General features: G+C 37.4%; 1 protein-coding gene across 10 annotated transcripts in view; it reads left to right on the top strand.

The window, feature by feature from the left end:
* Positions 1–20,823, top strand: part of RPS6KC1 (ribosomal protein S6 kinase C1) — a 178,037-nt gene that overhangs the window by 113,544 nt on the left and 43,670 nt on the right. For all 10 annotated transcript variants that reach the window (XR_004383284.1, XR_004383283.1, XR_004383285.1 and 7 more), the window contains one exon: positions 20,199–20,246. Coding sequence is in view for 7 of the 10 variants with exons in the window: in XM_032862752.1 (XP_032718643.1) it covers positions 20,199–20,246 (48 nt within the window). In the remaining 3 variants the exon portion in view is untranslated. The remainder of the gene's footprint in view (positions 1–20,198; positions 20,247–20,823) is intronic.

Below are 20,823 nucleotides of genomic sequence, written 5' to 3'. Positions count from 1 at the left end.
TGACAGCCAGTTAACCATTACAAATGTGCTTCAGATCACTATAGCTTTTTATACTTTTAGTTTTCCAGAGACCAAACTCTTAGGATTATATAATACCTCCATACCACACACTATTCTAACCTCTCTGCGAAAACTAATGCTCTCAAACTTCTTACATGTAAGGAACCTGAACTCAGAGAGGTTAAGTATCTTGTCTAGGGACACTAAGCAGAGCTAGGGTTTGGCCCCAAGATCATCTCTTTAAAAAACCAGAGATCTCTAATTATTCAGAACTGCATTTTATGTGATGATTATAACATTTATGTCCCTTATCAACTTCTTATATTTCAGTGCATTATTCCTTTGGTTTTGCTTTTTAAAAAAATCAGGGTATCTGTATTATTTTTTTTTTAAGATTTTTATTTATTTATTTGACAGATCACAAGGAGGCAGAGAGGCAGGCAGAGAGAGAGAGGAGGAAGCAGGCCCCCTGCTGAGCAGAGAGCCCGATGCAGGGCTCGATCCCAGGACCCCGAGATCATGACCCGAGCAGAAGGCCGAGGCTTTAACCCACTGAGCCACCCAGGCACCCCCAGGGTATCCTTATTAATAGAAATGAATAATAACATTTTTTAAAACCATGGCAGTCAAAAACCTACATAGTAACTAATAGGGTTTTGCTGTAACTAATTGAATGTCTGAGTCAGGATCTCATTTGAGCCTTACTAACCACCATGCATGGTTTATTTTATAAACACTTTGATGCTTTCAAACTGTATTAGCTTAAAGGCAAAAATATTGAAATTATTATTATATTTATTGATTAAAACATTAGATATTGAAATATACACCATTACCACCTTGAAGTGTGAATCTCAGAAATTCTGTGTGATCCAGTTGGGAAATGTTGTTCTAAATTATTCCTCTTTAATGGTTTCATACTATTCTGCCATATACTGTAATTTATTTAATCAGTTCCCTATTGTTTGGCTCTTCAGGTTGTTTTCCCATTTTTCTCTGCCTGTGATGAATATTCTTAGAGGTAAATTATCTCCTATTATGATTTGCTTAGTATACTTTTTCAGAGTTGGAGATCATGAGTCAAAGAGTATCCATGTGTGTATTAACATCCAGAAATATTGTATTATTATACTTCTACTAGTAGTATATAAGAAGACTTATTTCCTAACATCCTTACTAACAAATGGCATTTGCTGGATGAAAATTTGGATTTCATTATCATTTTAATATGCAATTTTAATTGCTAATGAGGATGAATTTTTAAAAACATTTATTGGCTATTTGTGTTTCTCCTTTTATGAAATGACTGTTTCATTTCCTTTTTCCATATTTTTTTTATTAGAGGATTATGTTTTCTTAGTGATTTTTAAGACTTCTTTATTTAAGGGTTTGTAAACCTTTGTTTTGAATAAGCAGGAGTTTTTTTTTTTTCATGTTTTTTCAACACAAAATATTCTCATTATGTATATTGTTCATTGTAGAAAAGAAAGAATAAATAAGCTAAAATAAAGAAGATGCAGTTTACCCATAACTCTGCCACCTGGTGAGAATCCTTTTTACATTTTAATGTATATTTCCAGGTCTTTTTTTGTGTGTGTTTATACATACACCTAGGCCTCATTAGCTTATGGTTTCAAATGAAGTCATAAAGACATTAAGAACTAAATTATACTGACTTTTAGATCTTACCATCATAGTGGGACCTCCCTCTCTTTCTTCCCCACCCCAGAAATATTTTTGAGATTCTTCATGGCCTCATATGAATTAAGAATGAGTCTTTATCTGTCTACCGGAAACTCCTGTGTTCTGCCAGCCTTGTAGTTCTCCAGGATTTCTCTGATGGTCCCGCATCTGAATTAGACATTGTTGTTCATTCCAGTTCCAGCAGAGTACTTACTGAAGTGTCTGTATCTGCCCCTCTCCCATGTTAAGACCTAAGTTCCTGTAGGGTGGGGGCCATATTTGGTGTGTTTATTGTGCTTTTATCCATGGCTTGTACAGTGCTTGCACATAACAGGCATTCAGTAAATATATGTCAATTTGTTACGATAGGGGTGGGAAAAGACCCTTGCCCATCAATTAACTTTTTAACTTCATGTATGATGTTAAAATTTTAATCTTCTCATTCTTTTTCTTCATGATTTGCCTTTAGTGGTGTTGATTTGTTTCTTTTTAATAATTAGAGAACTTTTTGTATCCTTTGTGTTTTCATAGCACAACAGTCAAAAGTTGCTTTTAGTTTTCAGTGCTAGTGATTCTGTGTAATCCCATTTTAGCATTGTTAGAATATACTGGAATAGATGACATCAACATCTTCGAACTCCCTCTTCTAGCAGCCTGAATCTCCTAATCTTCAAAGAAAAACAGTTTTTCACAACTTGCTATGAAACAAATTTTTAATGTAATTTTAATAATAGTCTTGAAGGAGTGCCTTGATTTTGCAAGTATTTCCACTTTCAGCGCCTGTAGTATCTGATGCCACATTTCAGAGTATAAACCTCTCGTCTTCTGCCAGGAAGTGGGGCAGCTGCCTGGCTGGGTGTGCAGCAGCAGAGAGGATGTAGATTTTTTTCCCAGTCTTGTTTTCAGGAAAAGCTGGTACCTCTCATTTCTGGATTTCTGCAGCAGAAATCGGCTTGTGTTTTGTTCCTTTTTCCACCTAGAGACATTTAGCATGTTTTTTGTGTTGTAAAATTGTGCCATCTGTTCTTATGTCAGTGATGCCTAAAATGGGGTGTCTCCCATTTGGATAGGAGGCCCCAAGTGTGGAGCGACTGTTAGGTGGAAGCCAGTGGTATGGATGGTGAAAGGATTCACTTGAGGCAGAATAATGGAGATAGAAGTTGATTGAGTCCACCGCAAGGGAGCAGTTGGCTGGACGGCAGAGGAGAGGCTGTCTGCGGCCAGGCAGTGGGTAGAGGCTGTTTTTAAAGGGGCAAGATGAGGACGTATGGTCACGGATGGAATCTTACCTTTTTTGGTAACTGTGCCTAGTTGTAAGGAGCCCATGGTTAGTTAGGACCTATGTCTGTTTTAAGGTGGGTCATCTGATGGGCCAGCCAGGGGGTCACTGTGGTCCTTCCTGCATTCCATTTATCCACACTGCCTAAGAGTGGCCTCTGCAGTCTCCTCTCATGTTTTCTTTGTAGTCATCATTGTGTATCTTTTAAAATGTCTTTACTCTTATTTAGTGACATTTGTATAGCCGATGCTGACCTATATTTAACAGTGTTACATTTAACACATTATATAGCCCTTCTCACACCTCATAGCATCCATTATTTTGACCAGCATGTCTTTGTTGAACTTTTTTACGTTGTTAACAAATTTTTTCAAAAAAAAAAAAAAAAGGACAAAGAGTCCTGGGGTGACATACAGCTAAAGTAATCATTTGAGGTTGACCCAGTACCCCCTGGGTACAGCTGTTTACATCTAACCCATCTTTCCTTCAGCTATGTTTCAAATTAAAATTTAGGCATCCCAAATTATTTGTGAATTTAAAGGTATACATTATTTTCTTTATTTCCCTTTTAAGATAGACTGTCATTTGCCTCTAGTCTGATTTTCTTCCAGTTCATCATAAACACTGCTGCCAGAATAATTCATAAAACTGATCCTTTAGAAAAATGATCTTTCTAAAACTAAAAACTCTCTTGCTTAAAAAACCTTAATACCTTCACATAGTTTTTAGGAGAAAATTTTAACTTCCTAGCTAAGCGTTCAAAGACCTTTGTGATTTGATCTAGCCTGTATTTGCTCTCTCTCTTTTTTCTTTTTTTTTTTTTTTAAGATTTTGTTTATTTGACAGACAGAGATCACAAGTAGGCAGAGAGGCAGGCAGAGAGAGAGGGAAGCAGGGTCCCTGCTGAGCAGAGAGCCTGATACTGGGCTTGATCCCAGGACCCTGGGACCCTGGGACCCTGGGATCATGACCTGAGCCAAACACAGAGGTTTAACCCATTGAGCCACCCAGGCGCCCCCCCCCTCCATATTTTCTCTGTTGATTGTCAGATTGTCCACCACTGCCCCCTAGCCTGCCCCCAGACCACCAGGATGTGCTCTCCTGGTTACAGCACTGGGGACCTTGCAGGGTAGACAAGGCATCCTGTTTCACTCATGACGTACCTGTCTGCCTAGAGTGACTTTTGCTTTTCTTCCTCACTTTATTTCATCTCATTCATGATTACTGTCTTCTTTTGGAAGGCTCACTTGGTTATCTCTACTGTCCAATTTAAATATCTTTTGCTGTGTCTTTTTTAATGTCTTGAACTTAGTTGTCGTAGCATTTGTTCATACTGTATGATAGCTTTTGATACTACTTCTGTGCCTCCAGTGGCCCTTCATATGCCTCACATGAACAAGAATTTTTCTTCTTTTTTAAAAAATGAGTTAACATTTTTATTTTGGCACAGTATTTACAGACATCTGTTAGACAAAACATAGCCTAAATACTGTGCTCAAGATACATGTCTTTGGAGAATCAATCTCTATAACATGTCAAACGCCAGCTTAGTAACTGTATCTTATTTAATTTTGTATTTTGGGCCTTAGTGTAGTAACTTGCAGATTACAGATACTCACTATATTAAATTGTTGAGAAAAAAATCAGTGAATGAATGATACCTCCCTATTCACATTACCTCAAAAAAAAATGGAGATCATTTATTCTAATTGGCCTGCCTCCTCAGCATATCTCTTCATTTTTTTTCCATTTCTGTTTCCTTGTTTATTTATTTATTTATTCAGCAAATGTTTACTGAGCTCCTGCTCTGTGTCACATGTGGTATTAGCCACCAGAGATACAGTGCTGAACAAAACATGCCTTTTCTCTACCCTCTCAAGAGTTTGTAATCCGGTGGGAAATATAAATAAACTGGCAGTTACGACCCAGTATGGAAAGTGCTTTGGGTGAAGGAAGTCCACTAAGGGAATGGTGACAGTATACAGGAGAGCCCCCTGTCTTGGGGCTCTCTGGAGGCTTCTTACAGTAAGCAGAACAAAGCAGGAGGGAGGAGTTGGGCTTAGCTCACAGAGGAGTGTTCTAGTCCAGGGGTGCCTGGGTGGCTCAGTGGGTTAAACCTCTGCCTTCCACTCAGGTCATGATCCATGGGTCCTGGGATCGAGCCCCACATGGGGCTCTCTGCTCAGCAGGGAGCCTGCCTCCCTCCTCCCTCTCTGTCTGCCTCTCTGCCTACTTGCGATCTCGGTCTGTCAAACAAACAAACAAATAAATAAGTAAATCTATCTATCTATCTATCTATCTTAAAAAAAAAAAAAAAAAGAACAGTGTTCCAGTCTGAAGGCACAGCATATGCATGGCTGTGGGAGTCTCTGAGAGCATGCTTTCTCTCTAACTTCCCTTCAGCCCTTTGAATTCTTCCTTTTGTCCGTGCGTATTTAGTCCATTTTTCAACACATAGTGGAAGCTTACCTCCATAAGGCTGTGCTCATCTTTTCTGCCTTTGGATTAAGCTCAAGAGTTCAGTTCTATGTTATCTTTCGTCTCTATGACTTATTTGTCTTAAATATATTGTTAACCTGTGCTGGAGCGCAGGGACTCTCTTATCCCTTTGTTTTCTCTGATCATGCCCAACTACATACAACATTGTCCATGCAGTAAGGATGTAGTAAACACTTGTTGAATAGTGGTAAAGGGGAAAAAAAGGAAGAATTGATGTGTTTTAAGATTTCAGATACTCTATGAGTCTGTGCCTCAAAATATACTACACCTGCAGGATCACAGCAAGAGGATAGTTTGAACTGAAAATCACCAAAATACTCCTCTCTGTGCTCCCCTCCCCCTTCCCTTCTCTCACAGTGTACACTGTAGATTATTGGCGGGTACTTTGTTGTAGTCCATGAAATTGTCAGTTTCAGAATGAGTGTTGTATCTTTGTATTTCATAGGTGCTGTAAAACATTTTGGAATTTTTCAGAACACGGATGCCTTGTATTCTTATAGTAAATAAATTTCCTGTGTCATATGAAAACACCGTTAAATTTTAATCAGTACTAGAAGTTCAGCTCCATCAGCTACAGAAGTACAAAGCTCATTTAAAATATTTAAAGGGGCATTCAGGTGGCTCAGTCATTTAAGCATCTGACTCTTGATTTGGGCTCAGGTCATAATCTCAGGGTCCTTAGATTGAACCCTGGGTTCTTTCAGTGCTGGGCGCACAGCCTGCTTAAGATTCTCTCTCCCTTTGTCTCCTCCACCCCCCCCCCCCCATTTAAAAATAATAGCATTTAAAGCTTTCTTGAGGCATTTTCTTCTGAATTGGAGTCAGGCTACCTTTGACTTTGGCAGTTTAGTTGGATATGTATTGATTGACTTGAAGATGTAGCCTCTGTGTCATTATCATTATAAGATTGCTTCTGTTAACTTTCTCTGTACATACTGCACCGATTCTGAACACTTTGTAAAAACTATGTAGACATATTTCCTTTTTTAATTGCAGTTTTCAGGGCCTATAAATTGATTTGAGTATATTTATAGAGCGTATCTGGCAGTAGAATGGAAATACTAAAGCAGAGTATGAATGGATATAGTTAATAGCAGCACTCGAGTATTAGGTTTTTCTAGCAAATGGAAATGGAAGGATCTAAAGCTAAACACAACAGACTGTACTTTTAATTGAATTTTCATCTAAATTTAACAGTGTCGAATCATTATCCCAGGTGAACTTAAGAATTCAAACCAGAGAAATAGAATAAATGGTTTCATTATGGAATTGAATGGCAAGAGCTGAACTTGGGCCTGAAAACCCAGAAGTTTAGAGTTTTAACCTCTCTTTTGCATAATCTCTTTGTGGCCTTGGGCAAGTCACTTCACAAAAACAGAAAACAGACAATCACAATGAGAATGACAAAGGTGTAGAGATCCAGCTTTTAAAGCATTTGGATCTGAGAAGAGCCTTCTAAGTGGATGTTTTTCCTAGCTCTTCAACATGTCTGTTTTAAACCCAATTTTTCTATCTTTTATATTCTGCCTTTTGCTATATTTATATCCAGTTTTCTTACAAAGACACCTGTCCTTTGGAAACAGGTTTTCTGAAGTGATAGATATTTAGGCCTAGGATTTGAAAAATTATACAAAGTAAAACTTTTTTCATATATGTATGTAAAAGATACTTTTGTGATAACCTTATTGTTCACTAAACCTCACATTCCTGTTAGGAGACATCATTGAGGAATGACTTATATTCATTGACATTTAACTGATAGGAATATAAAAGAGTTTATGTTTGTGGTTGAAGTAATTACTCCCTGGATTATTTTCTCGAGAATAACGCATATTTTGCATTGCTTTAGGGTAGGACCAGAGTTAGCTATTTGCTAAAGATGAATAATCCTGGGGTTTGGCCAAGTGACTTCTGGATGGGAAATGGAGAAACATGTTTTGAATCCTTTTTAATCTTTTCTGATCCTTACAATAGTCTGCCAAAGAAAGTAAGCTTTGCCACCCCTATTTCAGTTCTTCTTGAAGAAATGAAACTATATGGGAATGACTGGCCTTTGCATTTTGAATAAATTAACTTGTATTTGCAAATCTGTTTTAGCACCACCAAAATGTGCTTATTTTCTTTTTCTAATATTATGATTCATAATATATTCATAACATACCTTCCAAGACAAAGTTATTCTGGTAGCATTTATTTTTAGCTATCACAATGGCAAGCTATGATTCTTTAAAAAATCACCATGATTATTATTGAAGTTACTAAGTATACAAAGGTGTAAATTGAGTTGACAGTGGGGGTGGGCATTCCACAATACAGTGTTGTATTAGGTTGTGGAGACCACAGATAGTTGCACTCAACATATTAGGGCCATATTCATTTTAAATAGAGGGCAGGACAAATGGGCCTCATTATGACAGTTCTTATGGTACGTAAATACTTAATAATGTCCTAGTTTTAAATTAATTTATAACTAATTCCCTACAGAAGCTTTGAAGAATTTTTAAAAATCTGGATTAAGATTAGAATTACTATAAACCAGATGCATCTGTTGCCATTCTAAAGCCAAGAATTAAAAGATGCTTTTGGCATTATTTTCTAAAAAATATTTTCTGTATCGATTTTTCTGACTGAATTCAAAATGTGGAAAAAAACCCCCACAAACTCCAGAAAGCAAAGACAATGTACAGGAAAACTTCCTATTGGTCCATTTGTTTCAAGATGAATATATGCTGGTTATCCAATATCATGATTGAATATAGCCAGATTCTTGAGATTATCTGTTTTTCATATTCTAAAAGATGCTACAGTATTTTGTTTGTGTGTGGAGTATTGTGGCAAACAGTGATTGATGGGGTTTTGGAATATAAGGGAGGTTCGGTGGGGTGAGGTCCGGAGCTGACGACTGAGAAAGAATACTTGAGCCGTCTGTGGTGCAGAATGGTGGTTTATTCAAGCAGGGGGACAGGACCTGTGGGCAGAAAGAGCTGCTGCACCGGGGCTGTGAGGGGCGGCTGATTACATACAGCGGGGTTGGGGGAGGTAAGGAAAATGGGAGGTTTCAAGAGAACTTTCATATGCTAAAGAGGACCTACAAGATGCTGGAGGCCTTGCCCTCCTCAAGTTAAGGTTGTTTTTCCCTCTCTAGCAAGGCATGAACATGAAGACAGGTGGGAGATTCCAGGATGAATGTCACACAGGTCCCACCCTGGAGTGTGCGGGGCGGGGGTTGGGGGGCGGTTGCAGGGTGTCAGCTTTGTCTTCAGCCAGCCCTCTGCTCCCTCATCAGTAGAATCAAAATACATGACCTTTTTGGGTAGCCAGAAATCAGGGTTTTTAATTGCTATTTTGTAGATATTACTAACCTCATCTCAAAAAGTACATTTTCCCTGAGTAAATTTGGAATATGTATATGATGGTACCTAGAAAGCAAACCTTTCAGAACAAAGTCCCTTATTTTATGACTGCATAAAAAAACCCTTTATTATTATTTGTAAACTGATTAAAACATCTTAGCTCTTATATTTCATTTTATTCATTATATGCTTATTTTGAATAGAATTATGGGTGACTTTAAATATGACTAACCCACCACCACCACCCCTCCTTTTAAGGGAAAAAGTCACACTTACTTAATTTTCTTAAGTCAATCCCATTAAGAGAAGTATTTCCCTTGTCTTTTTGTTCAGCCACTAGAGTCCCCTGTGACCTTGGGTACGTATTCTAAGAGGTGACTGATGGTTCATGATGTTCTGTATTTTCTGGTAGCTTGCCTGTTGCCTGCCTCTGGGTTCGTCATCCCCCTTATGCTGACTTAGGCAGTATTAGGCAGTCTCTTATCTTCAGGCTTTGATGCATATGTTCTGAAGGTGGCCACAGTAACTTTGGGTAGCAGCAGATGGTAAACCTTCAGGCTGCCACCGGCTATACTGGTGTTAAGTTGGAAAGTTAACGTTTGATGAAGAATCAGTAGTGCATATGAAAGAGCTTTCACTGCTGAAATATCTTTTAATTAAAAAATTAGCATACTAAAACCTTTGCAAATGTCTGGGCATTTAAAGAAATCTAAAATTAGTTGTTTTCTTATAGAGAAATTAGTTATTTACCAGCTTAGTTGTGTTGCTTGCATTTCCTCATGTGGTTCTTTTCTCCCTTTTCCTGCCCCAATTTGCCTGTAGTTAAGACAGATATTAGATAAACTGAAATAGGTGTTTTTAGGAGTTAAATGTGTACCTATAAACACTTAAGTATACTTTGAATTATGGTCTTTTGGATTTTAACAGTGAGAAATGTGAATCTTCAGTACTGTCTCTATAGAATCCTAGCAGATTTGGTTTTCCCACCATTGAAGAGATTTCTAGGTTATACAGAAGCCTCAAGAACTCAATCTGCCTCAAAAAGATACTTCAGTGTGTTCTGATTGGTTGGTGATTTTTTTGACTTTGCCATCAGTCCACAAAGCAAAATCTTTTTTGGATTTGTTTGTTCACTTACTTCATGATAATGTGCCATGTTGAAAGTTCTAGCACAATTAAATCACTGGTAAGACCCGTAAGGATTTGTTTTCCTTAAATCTTAGGGGTACCTTTTATGCTTTGTTAAACATAGATCCTTTAGAGTAGTAAAATAAAAACACTCTGTAGACCAAAGTTGTAAGTATCCATGTCAAATTTTACTCTTCATTTTGGGAGTCTCATCAGTGAAATACTTTTGTGAGCATATAACCATCAAGAGTAGATTGGGTTACTGGCATAGCATGAGAGAAGCCCTTCCGCTGGGTCCGTGGTGAAAGGAACGAGACTGATACAAAGCGAAGGTCAAGCAAAGCTTTATTTCTCACCAAGCATCGAGAATCAAACTGACCGGCCAGGGCCGTCTCTTACAAAGAGGCGACCCCTCCCAGCCTCACAGACTAACTTTATAGAGTAAAGGCCGTGCGGTTGAGCCTGGCCACACACAGGCGGCCAATGAGATTGTAACACACAGAGAAAGCTGCACAGTCATGCTAGGTCACACATGGGTGGCCTATTGAATTACAATTTACCCTAATAGATATTTGAACTAGCCTATCACCTTGGTCAGAATTGGCGCCCAAAAGGCGCCCAAAGGGTGGGGCCCACACTCCTTGGTAGCAAGGGAGACAGTATGCGCCCCCTCCACTGATTGGATACCTCCACCCAGCCTGACCCACCCTTGTATTTGGGCTTTGTTACCTGGGACTGGTTTCTGGGACTTGTTTTTAAGGAAGTTCCCTGAGGCGGGAGGCAGGGTCAGTTTAAGTTTTGCTGCATAAACAACAAAATCACTGTTGAACCGGATGGAGCTGCTCTGGCTCAATAGGCCCTTACACTTCTACACGTCTCTTCACAGTCTCTTCACGTTGACGCTCTTGTCACTGCAACTTCCGATGGACAGAAGCTGTAGGTTCAACATCTTTTGCTTTTGGAGTTGCTGGACAGTGGTACAAGGAATGTTGCTAGCCTTCTGGTATCAAGGAAAGAGAAAGTTAGGGCCCAGTGTGGGGAGTTGTTGGTATTAAAGTGCACCTAGGACTATTCCTTGTTTTTGGTAGTTGGAATTTTATGAGCTCTCATGAGAAAAAGGTGTGGAATTAAGTAAGAGTGGAAATACGGTTTGAATATTATGAAATGAGATGGGTTTTTAGCAGTAAATATAAATAACTTGATTATCATCACATGGTATTGGTGAGAGTGGGGGATAAGCAAAGATTTAGTGCTCTGGGTTTGTTGCTTAAAACCATTTCTGCAGAAGAGTAACGTTATTAGTTCCTGTAATGCTGCCAAGATGAGTTCAGTGAATAACTTAATGGTTAAGTTCTTTTTTTAACAGAGTACAGTGAGTATAATCTTATCTATCTGAAACTCTGTCGAGAAAAGCTGTCTAATTTGCAGAATTGGGCTTCTGTATTTTCTCTGGCTTCTTTATTATGTTGATCCCATTCTTTGCTGTTATGTTTATTTATGTCTGAATTCCCAGTAGTATGGCTTGCATAACTGAAGTCCATTCAGATTATATCTAGCAAACATGAATAGTACTGTGATATCATTAAGGAAAAGGCTGGGTTTATCCAATGTGACGACCTCTGTAGACTTCTTTAAAAAAAAAAAAAAAACCTTTATTAATTGTTCTGGAGTCCTATGAAGTACTTGGCATCAAATTAGAGATAGATGTTCCCTCAAATTACTCGTGCAGTCTTTCTTTTTAAAGGAATTGGAGCTAAAGTTATTTTTAGAGACTTACATACTTTGGATGTCAGCATTTAAATTAAATATGTACGGATGCCTAGGTGACTCAGTCGGTTAAGCGGCTGCCTTCGGCTCAGGTCATGATCCCAGGATCAGGGTCCTGGGATCGAGTCCTACATCGAGCTCCTTGCTTGGCGGGGAGCTGGCCTTCCCTCTCTCCCTCTGCCTGCCACTCTTCCTGCTTGCGCGCACTCTGTCTCTCTGTCTGTTAAAAAAAGAAAATGTAAAAAGTTTCAAGAGTGACACTTAATCCTCACTAGAGGGAAGTCTTCACTCTTCATTACCACAAGGACAGTATAGTGTCTTTATAGTAGCGTCTCTCCCTTTTCTCCAAATTTATCCTTCATATGTTTAAAAGAAATCATCATTTGATGTCTTTGATATACTTCCCCACCCCTCCTGTCTTCCCTAAAGTGGTACCTAGTTAAGTATCAAGCTTCCTTATTCTATCATCAGAAAAAAACCCAGACTATCATCAGTTGGCGTTTTTCCTCCCACCTTTAGAAAGAAGAGTGGGCAAGTCTCATTGTGCTGGTAGAATTGAAGAACAGATGAGGCTAATTCTTAAGAGATAAGTTGTCTGCTTTTTTCCCTCCAGTTAGAGGCAGTCATTCTATATATTACTACGGGCAAAGATGGAATAATCTTTTCTGTTGGACCATATGCTAATAGAGTGCTGATAACTGAGTGTGAAAAATGAAAGGGAGAAATACATTAATTGTGTTCTCTCAATAAGGTATGCTATCTAAGGTAATTATTTCATGACAGTTTTAGTTATAGTACTTGTTTTATCATGAAGTAAATGATGGTTTTAGGAGCCTTTTATTGGAAAGACAATTGTATCAAATTAGTACCAAATTAGATTTTTGTCTTTATAAAGGTGAGCAAACCCATGAGCAGTTTTTAAATTGATGTGTTCTAGTCCACAAATGAACAAATTCTGTTTGAGGGTTAAAGAAGCTATTATTTTGTCCTTTATGCTGACAGCTTCATTACAGACTAGCCTACTGTTGGCATTAAAAAAATGTTTGGCTCCTTATGATCTTTGTGCATGCAACTATAATATTAATGCAGTGCCATAGCACTGTTCATTAAGAAATGACTTTAAATGAGGTTGAAGCGTGTAAATTTGGAAAGATACAGATGTTAAATGCAGTCGTTTCTCTTTGTATACGGCCGTATGGCTAATAATTTCCAAGTGGCTAAAGCTCTTGTTAGCAGGAGTGCTGGTGTGTTAAGAATGGCTCTATAAATAACTTTAAGAACTGAAGTTGAAGGTGCTTCTTTTAAAGACTATTGTTAACTAAACATTATTGCCAAACAGATGGAAAGCATTCACCAGCCTGATGTTTTTAGGTCTAATTATATTATCACCAGCCCTGTACGGCTCAGTTGAAGAGGTGTATCCAGAGGCCAATTTATAATCATTTAGCCAACACCTGTTTGGGAGAAATTGACAGTCAAAGGGCACATTTTAAAAAAAAAATCACATATGTTCTTGTGTTTATTGCCTCAATGTGAACGTTGTCTAGTTGCAAACAAACTTGGTAGGAGAAGAAAGTAAATGTAAATAGAGCAGTACTTCCAAGCCATGTTTATCGATCTTAATTTGGCCTTTTTATCTGATCCACTTCATGCTTCATGGCTAAGTAAGATCAACAAAGAGATATCACTCCTAATTTATGTAGGTATATCCTGGTAAGCCAGCTAAGAGGTTTCTGTTAGGAAGAAGAAATTCTTTCCTTTGTACATCTTCCGTACCTTTTACCTGGTGAAGTGTTTTCTATTTCATATAGATGTATCTTATTTAAGTAGGACTGGCATTCTGGTGAGTGGTTTAAAAGAGTCACAACTTGATATAAAAAACAAAGAAGATTTAAGGAGCACTACTTTTCTTCACAGGCTCAATTGAGGTTCATTGAACCCTCTTTTTCAGAGAGAGGGCTGAAGTGCCTCTTTTTGCACAGACGATATGTTAATTTAAATCTCAAGGTTCACGTTCTTTGAATGTGTTTCCATGCTTTGGAGGTTCAACATTGTTGATGAATATAGCTCAAAGGGAAATTATGGGGAGAATTGATCTATCTGAAAATAGTTGGAACCTGATTATCCTATTAACTCTTTCATTTTAGTGTTTTACCTTCTTTTGGCATACTTTTCTGTTGAAAGATTTATATAAGTTATCTCCATTTTCTTATCACCCATTATTAATGCAGAGCAGGCTAGCTTTGATTGCACTAGTTCGCAGCATAATACAGTACTGGAAGTTACAGACAGTTTCCTAACTGCCTTCAGCAGTAATGGATTCTCAGTCCTTCCTGGCTTCTCTTCGTGGTTTAGGACAGATGATAACTGTCATCTTAAGTCTTCTCTTTCCCTGACACCTGAACCATTTTATATTTTCTGGTTTTCTTTGTACTTTTCTCCCTCCACTTTTATTTGCTGTCTTATATACCCTTGATATTACAGCTATGTATAATTTTCAAATTCAAACATAAATATAGCTTAACAGTTACAGAGGAAGAACCCTGGAGCCAGACTGCTGGGGTTTAAAGTTTTAAAAGGTTTAAAGGGGACAAGTTAACAGTTTTTTGTTTCCTCATCTGTAAAATTGGTGAATAAAAATATACCAACTTCTCAAAAATTATTTGACAAAATTCAGCATCCATTCATGATAAAACAAAACAAAACAAAACAAAACAAATTTCTCAACATACTGGGTATAGAGGAAAAGTACCTCAACATGATAAAGGTTGTGTATGACAAGAACCCAAAGCTGCCCTCGTACTCAGTGGTGAAAAGCTGAGAGCTTTACCTCTAAGGGCACAAAAAAGACAACTATGTCCACTCTTACCATTTTAATTCAACATACTACTAGATGGCCACAGTAATCAGACAAGAAAAAGAAATAAAAGGCATCAAAATTGGTCAAGAAGAAGTAAAAATCATTATTTGTAGATAACATGATATTGCATATAGGAAATGCTAGTGACTCCACCAAGAAACTGTTAGAACTAATAAGTGAATTTAGTAAAGTTGCAGGATACAAAATCAGTAGACAGAAGTCTGTTGTGTTTTTATACACTAATAAACAACTAGCAGAAAGAGAGATTGAGAAAACAATCTCATTTACAGTTGCATAAAAATGAGTAAAATACCTATGGGTAAATTTAACCAAAGAACTAAAAGACCTGTACTCTGAAAACTCTAAGACATTGATGAAAGAGTTTGAAGATGACACAAATAAATGGAAAGATAGATACACTGTGCCCATGGGTTATAAGAATTAGTATTGTTAAAATGTTCGTACTACCCAAAGAAATCTATAGTTTCAATTCACTCCTTATGAAAATATGTATATCTCACGGAACTAGAACAAATAATTATAAAGTGTGTATGGAATCCCAGAAGACCCCAAATAATCAAAGAAATCTTGAGAAAGAAGAGCAAAACTAGAGGTATAAAAATCCCAGGTTTCAAACTATACTTCCAAGCTCTTATAATCAAAATGGTACAGTACTGGCACAAAAATAGACAATCATTAGAACAACAGATCAATAGGACACAATAGAGAGCCCAGAAATAAACTCATACTTATATGGTCCATAAATCCATGACAAAGGAAGCAAGAATATGCAATAGGGGAAAGAACGTCTATTTAATAAATGGTGTTGTGAAAACTGGACAGCTACCCGCAAAAGAATGAAGCTGGACCACTTTCTTACACCGTACATGAAAATAAACTAAAAATGGATTAAAGACCTATATGTGAGACCTGAAACCATAAAACTCATAAAAGAAAATGTAGGTAGCAAATTCTTGGACATCAGCCTTAGCAATATTTTTTTGGATCTATCTCCTCAGGCAATGGAAACAAAGTAAAAATAAACGAATGGGACAACATAAAACTAAAAAGCTCAAGCACGAGAAGGGGACCATGAATAAAATGAAAAGGCAGCCTACTGAATAGAAGAAGATATTTATAAATGATATATCTGATTAAGGGGTTAATATCCATAATACATAAGGAACTCATACAACTGAACACCGGAAAAAAAAATCTGATTAGGAAATGGGAGAGGACCCAAATAGACATATTCCCCAAGGTGTACAGGGGGCCAACAGACATAAGAAAACATGCTCAGTGGCACTTCTCATCATGAAAATAGAAATCAAAATGACAAGAAGTATTCGCTCATACCAGTTAGAATGGCTAATATCCAAAAGATAAGAAATACGAAGTGTTGGTGAGCATGTGGAGAAAAAGGAACACTGATGAGCTGTTGTGGACATGTAAATTGGCACATCTACTGTAAAACAGCATGGAGGTTCCTCAAAAAATTAAAAATAGAAATACTATACAATCCAGTAATTCCATTGCTTGGTATTTAGCTGAAGAAAATGGAAACATTGAGAGATTAACATGTACCCTGTATGTTTGTTGCAACATTATTTATGATAACCAAGATATGGAGGCAACCTTAATGTCTATCTATAGATGAATGGATAAAGAAAATGTGCTGCTTATAAACAATGGACTATTACTCAGCCACAAAAAGGATGAAATCTTGCCACTCATGACAACATGGATGGATCTATTATGCTAATTGAAATAAATTAGATAGAGAAAGACAAATACCATTTGATTTCACTTGTATGTGGAATCTAAAAAACAAAACAAATGAACAAACAAAAAAATAACAGACTCCTAATTACAGAGATAAAAACTTGTGGTTGCCAGAGAGGAGGTCTGATTGGGGTGGAGAGGGATATAGGCGAAATAGCTGAAGGGAACTAAGACATACAGACTTCCTGTTATAAAATAAATTATAGGAATAGAAAGGACAGCATAGAGAATATAGTCAATAATATTGTAATAACTTTTTATGGTGATATATGGTAACTACATGTATTGTAGTAAGCATTTCATAGTGTTTATGATTGTTGAATCACTATGTTGTGTGCCTGAAACTAATATCTTGTGTAAGCTATATTTAAAAAAAAAAAAGCCAGTCACAAAAGGAAAAAAAATATATATACCTATCTCATTATATGATTTAATTCTTTGAAACCCAGCATCGTGCCAGATATAAAGTAATAAGCACAACATTGGAGGTATGGTTTCATGTTTTTAGATGTTATCTTGATGGAGAATGCTCAAATATAAGTGTTTAAATTCTGACTTACTTCTAAGCTCTATTCATGTATTGACATGTGTCTTCTAAACATTTACACCTAAATTTGTTCACATGTGTTTATTGAATATTTACCATGGGAGAGGGTTGTGTTATATGTTGGAAAAAATATAGTTTCTGCCCTTTATTAGTTTTCTATTCCTGTCATAACAAATGACCACAAACTTAGCATCTTAAAACAACTATATGTATTATGTCAAAGTTTTTGTTTTAGTTTTTTTTTTTTTTTTTTAGATTTTTTAAAAAATTTAAGTCAGTTAACATATAGTGCATTATTAGTTTTAGGGGTAGAATTCAGTGATTGATCAGTTGCATATAACACCCAGTGCTCATTACATCATGTTCGTCACCCTGTTACCTCCTCCGCTCACACCCCTCCCCTCTGGCAACCCTCAGTTTGTTCCATATAGTTAGTTCTTATGGTTTGCCTCCCTCTCTGTTTTTGTATTATTTTACTTTTCCTTCCCTTCCCCCATGTTCATCAGTTTTGTTTCTTAAGTTACACATCTGAGTGAAGTCATATGATATTTGTCTTTCTCTATGTCAAAGTCCTCTGGACCAGAGGTCTGACATGGGTCACCTTGGACTATAATCAAGGTGCTGGCAGGGCTGTGTTCCTTACTGGAGGGTCTGGGGAAAAATCCACTTCCAAGTTCATTCAGATTGTAGGTTGAATTCTTTGTAGTTGTAGGACTGAACTCTTCCTTACTGGCTATCAGCCAAAACTGGTCTTTGCTTCTAGAAGCTGTCTGCTACTTCTCATGCTTTCCTATGAGGTCCCAGAGGCCCATCCCCAGTGCTGACATGTGGGTGTCTATATCTTAGCTCCAGCAACTGTGTATCCCTCTCATACTTCAAATCTCTCTGATTTCCCCTTCTGCCATATCATTTCTGTGTTTCCACTTCTGGCCAGAGATAGTTCTCTGCTTTTCAGGGTTCATGGGATTTGATTGAGCCTACTCAGATAATCCAACATAATCTATTTTAAGGTCTGTACCTTAATTACATCTGCAGAGTCCTTTTTTGCCAGGAACATAACATATTCATAGGTTCTGGAGATTAAGGTATGAACATCCTTGGCGACCATTATTCTGCCTACAATATGCCCATGAAAAACTTGAAACTTGGTTGGGAAATAGGCACGTGAACAAAAAACCAAATGGAAGGGGTTGGTACTGTATACAGTGGGAGAACAAAGAATGGAGAGAATCAGTGTTACTTGTGCTGAATATGGAAGGATGAGTACATGTTTGATAAGGGGCAGAGGTTGAGGGTGGGGTGGGGTGGGGGGAGGGGAACATGTCAGGAGAAGCAGCAGTAACAGCCATCGCCATAGTAGTAACAGTGGCTATCGCAAACACTTTTATAAAGGTGACTTCACTGAAATTCTCACCAATGACAGATGCTGTTACTATCTGCCATTATAGCTTCTGCAGATGAAGTTTTAATGTCTTACTTTTAGAGTAGAAAGGGCAGAATTATGGTATCAGGTAGTTGAGAGAATTAACATTGATGGCTAAAGCATAGAACATGGTGAGTAAACAGTACAGGATAGAAATACTTAGCTAGTAGACTTGGTCACTGGTGATGAAGGTAGGGGACGGGGGAAATTCATAGTGACTGAGGGAGTTTTTTGGTGGTGGAGGTGTTACACTGTTGGTGGTGTTACTCAGTACTGTAGGAGGAGAAACAGGGTTTGGTTTTATTTCTAGTGGGGACAGGGCTTTGACAAGAGGAAGGGGTGAGTTCAGAAGGCATCTGTGGGAATATTCAGTTGCATTTAAATGAAGACTTACATAGTGTAGGTCAAACACTTATTAAGGAAGTTCAAAGATGAGGTGGTCACCATCGCTTCAAATTCATCATATCTAACATGGTATTTACTGTCTTCTTCTCAGGCTGGTCCCCCATCTTCTCACTATTCTTTCATTTTCCCAAGCTTGACATCTTTTTTTCATCCTTGACTCTCAGCTCTCTGGAGGGGAACCCCAAAGCCCTCTTTACAATGTTTGTAGGTGTTTGTGATGTAAATACTCTGGACATGGCCCATTGCAGATAGTGGTTACTTTTGTGCTGCCGTGGCAGAGATGAAGAGCTCCAGCGGAGACCACGTGGGCCAGCAAAGCCAAAAATCTTTACTGTCTGGATCTCTATAGAAAAAGTATGCCAACTTCTGCTATTGTGTCTCCAAAATAATAAATTAATAACATGGTAGAATAATTATCTCTAGTCATTCCTTCTATCCATCAAGATGGGTTCGGGGAAGAGGTAGTCTGAGGGGGCAGTGTGTGAGATCGTGCATGGTCTTGAGGTAATTTTTTGGACTTGGGTTTTTTTTTCTGAATGAGAGGAGTGGTGTGATGTAACTTATGTTTTTAAAAGAAAACACTGGCTGCTATTTGGAGAATAGACCATAGAGCAGCAAATAAGGAAGCAGAGAAATCTGTTGGGAGGCCATTGTTATAATCCAGGTAAATCTTTGAATCAAGGTAGTAGCTGTGCAAGTGAGTTCACATTTTGGATACATTTTGAACATGGAGCTGACAGGATTTGCTGATGGAAAAAGAGGAGCTAGGATGAGTCTTGGATGAAGAAGCAGTACCAAAAGGGGGTCTTAAGTTGGAGCTTGAGTTATTGAGATCACATTATACCACGTTGCTACATAAGGGATTTAAAGAAGAAAATTAAGACTTTAGCAATGTCTGTAAATTTTTTTTCCTTCTTCTTAACCATATATGTTCCACGAGGAAAAATTCTTTGTGTAAAATAATTTTTCCTTTTAAGCAATATATTTCATTTTTTTAAAAGATTTTATTTATTTAAGAGAGAGAGCATGCATACAAGCAGTGGGGGAGAGGCAGAGGCAGAGGCAGAGGGAGAGGGAGTGGGAGAAGCAGACGCCCCACTGAGCAGGTAGCCAACATGGGGCTCGATCCTAGGACCCTGAGATCATGACCTGAGCCGAAGGCAGATGCTTAACTGACTGAGCCACCCAGGTGCCCCTTAAGCAATATATTTTAAAACAAATCCAGGAAAACACAGAAATGTTTCTAAAATATGGAATTTTTAGAAAAGGAAACTATAATAAAACCTTCGATAAGACTGTTAATCCTGTGATTTGGTGGCTTAAAAAACAAAACAAAACACCTATTCAGAAATTAATTTTGGTGGAGTCAGTTCCAGCATTTATCCCCAAACCCTTAAAGTATAGTTTCAAAAACTTACAAGTCAATGTTTCATTGTACTGTGAATAAATTATTACTCATGTCTTTTGTGTAGGTTTTACTTGTAATGGACACAAGGACAGAACAGACATTCATTTTAAAAGTAAGTAGAATTTGTATGTTTAATGAATTTAGGCATTTATCTTTAAATTATGCTTCTGAAAGAAAAAAAATATTTAATATTTTTTCCTGGGTGTTTGGGTGTTATATTATATTTGGATGTTTTATTTGTGGTGATCTATATTTATTTTACTTTCTGTTCTTTATCATAGTTGATAAATATAGCATACATTTAAAAAGAGTTGTAGGTCATAGAGTATGGAGGTAATAGTTTGAATAAGTTGAAGACTCATTCCCTGCTGTTTAAATATATAGTGTGTACTTTAAACACATCTCTAATACATTTTGTATTACTTGTGAAGATTGCACATAACTGTACCTTTGATTATGATTATATCCTAAAGAACTGAAATTTTGCCTGTAAGTCTCTGTTTCAGGTATTTGGGAAAGTTATCTACATCCCTGGTCCTCTTTCTCTCTCTCTCTCTCTTTTTTTTTTTTCAAACTAAATTCAATTTTATTTCTTTGTATAACAATTTCTAACTAAATGAACAAGGAGAGAAAAAACCCTGGATTTGTAATTTCAAAATTGAAATGGATTGTGACAGTACATATTCTAA

This window comes from Lontra canadensis, unplaced genomic scaffold, assembly GCF_010015895.1.
Source record: "Lontra canadensis isolate GAN:19392208 unplaced genomic scaffold, GSC_riverotter_1.0 scaffold24, whole genome shotgun sequence".
Classification (NCBI taxonomy): Eukaryota; Metazoa; Chordata; class Mammalia; order Carnivora; family Mustelidae; genus Lontra; species Lontra canadensis.
The sequence above is the reverse complement of the archived record's forward strand: the minus strand, read 5'-3'. Positions and strand labels throughout refer to the sequence as shown.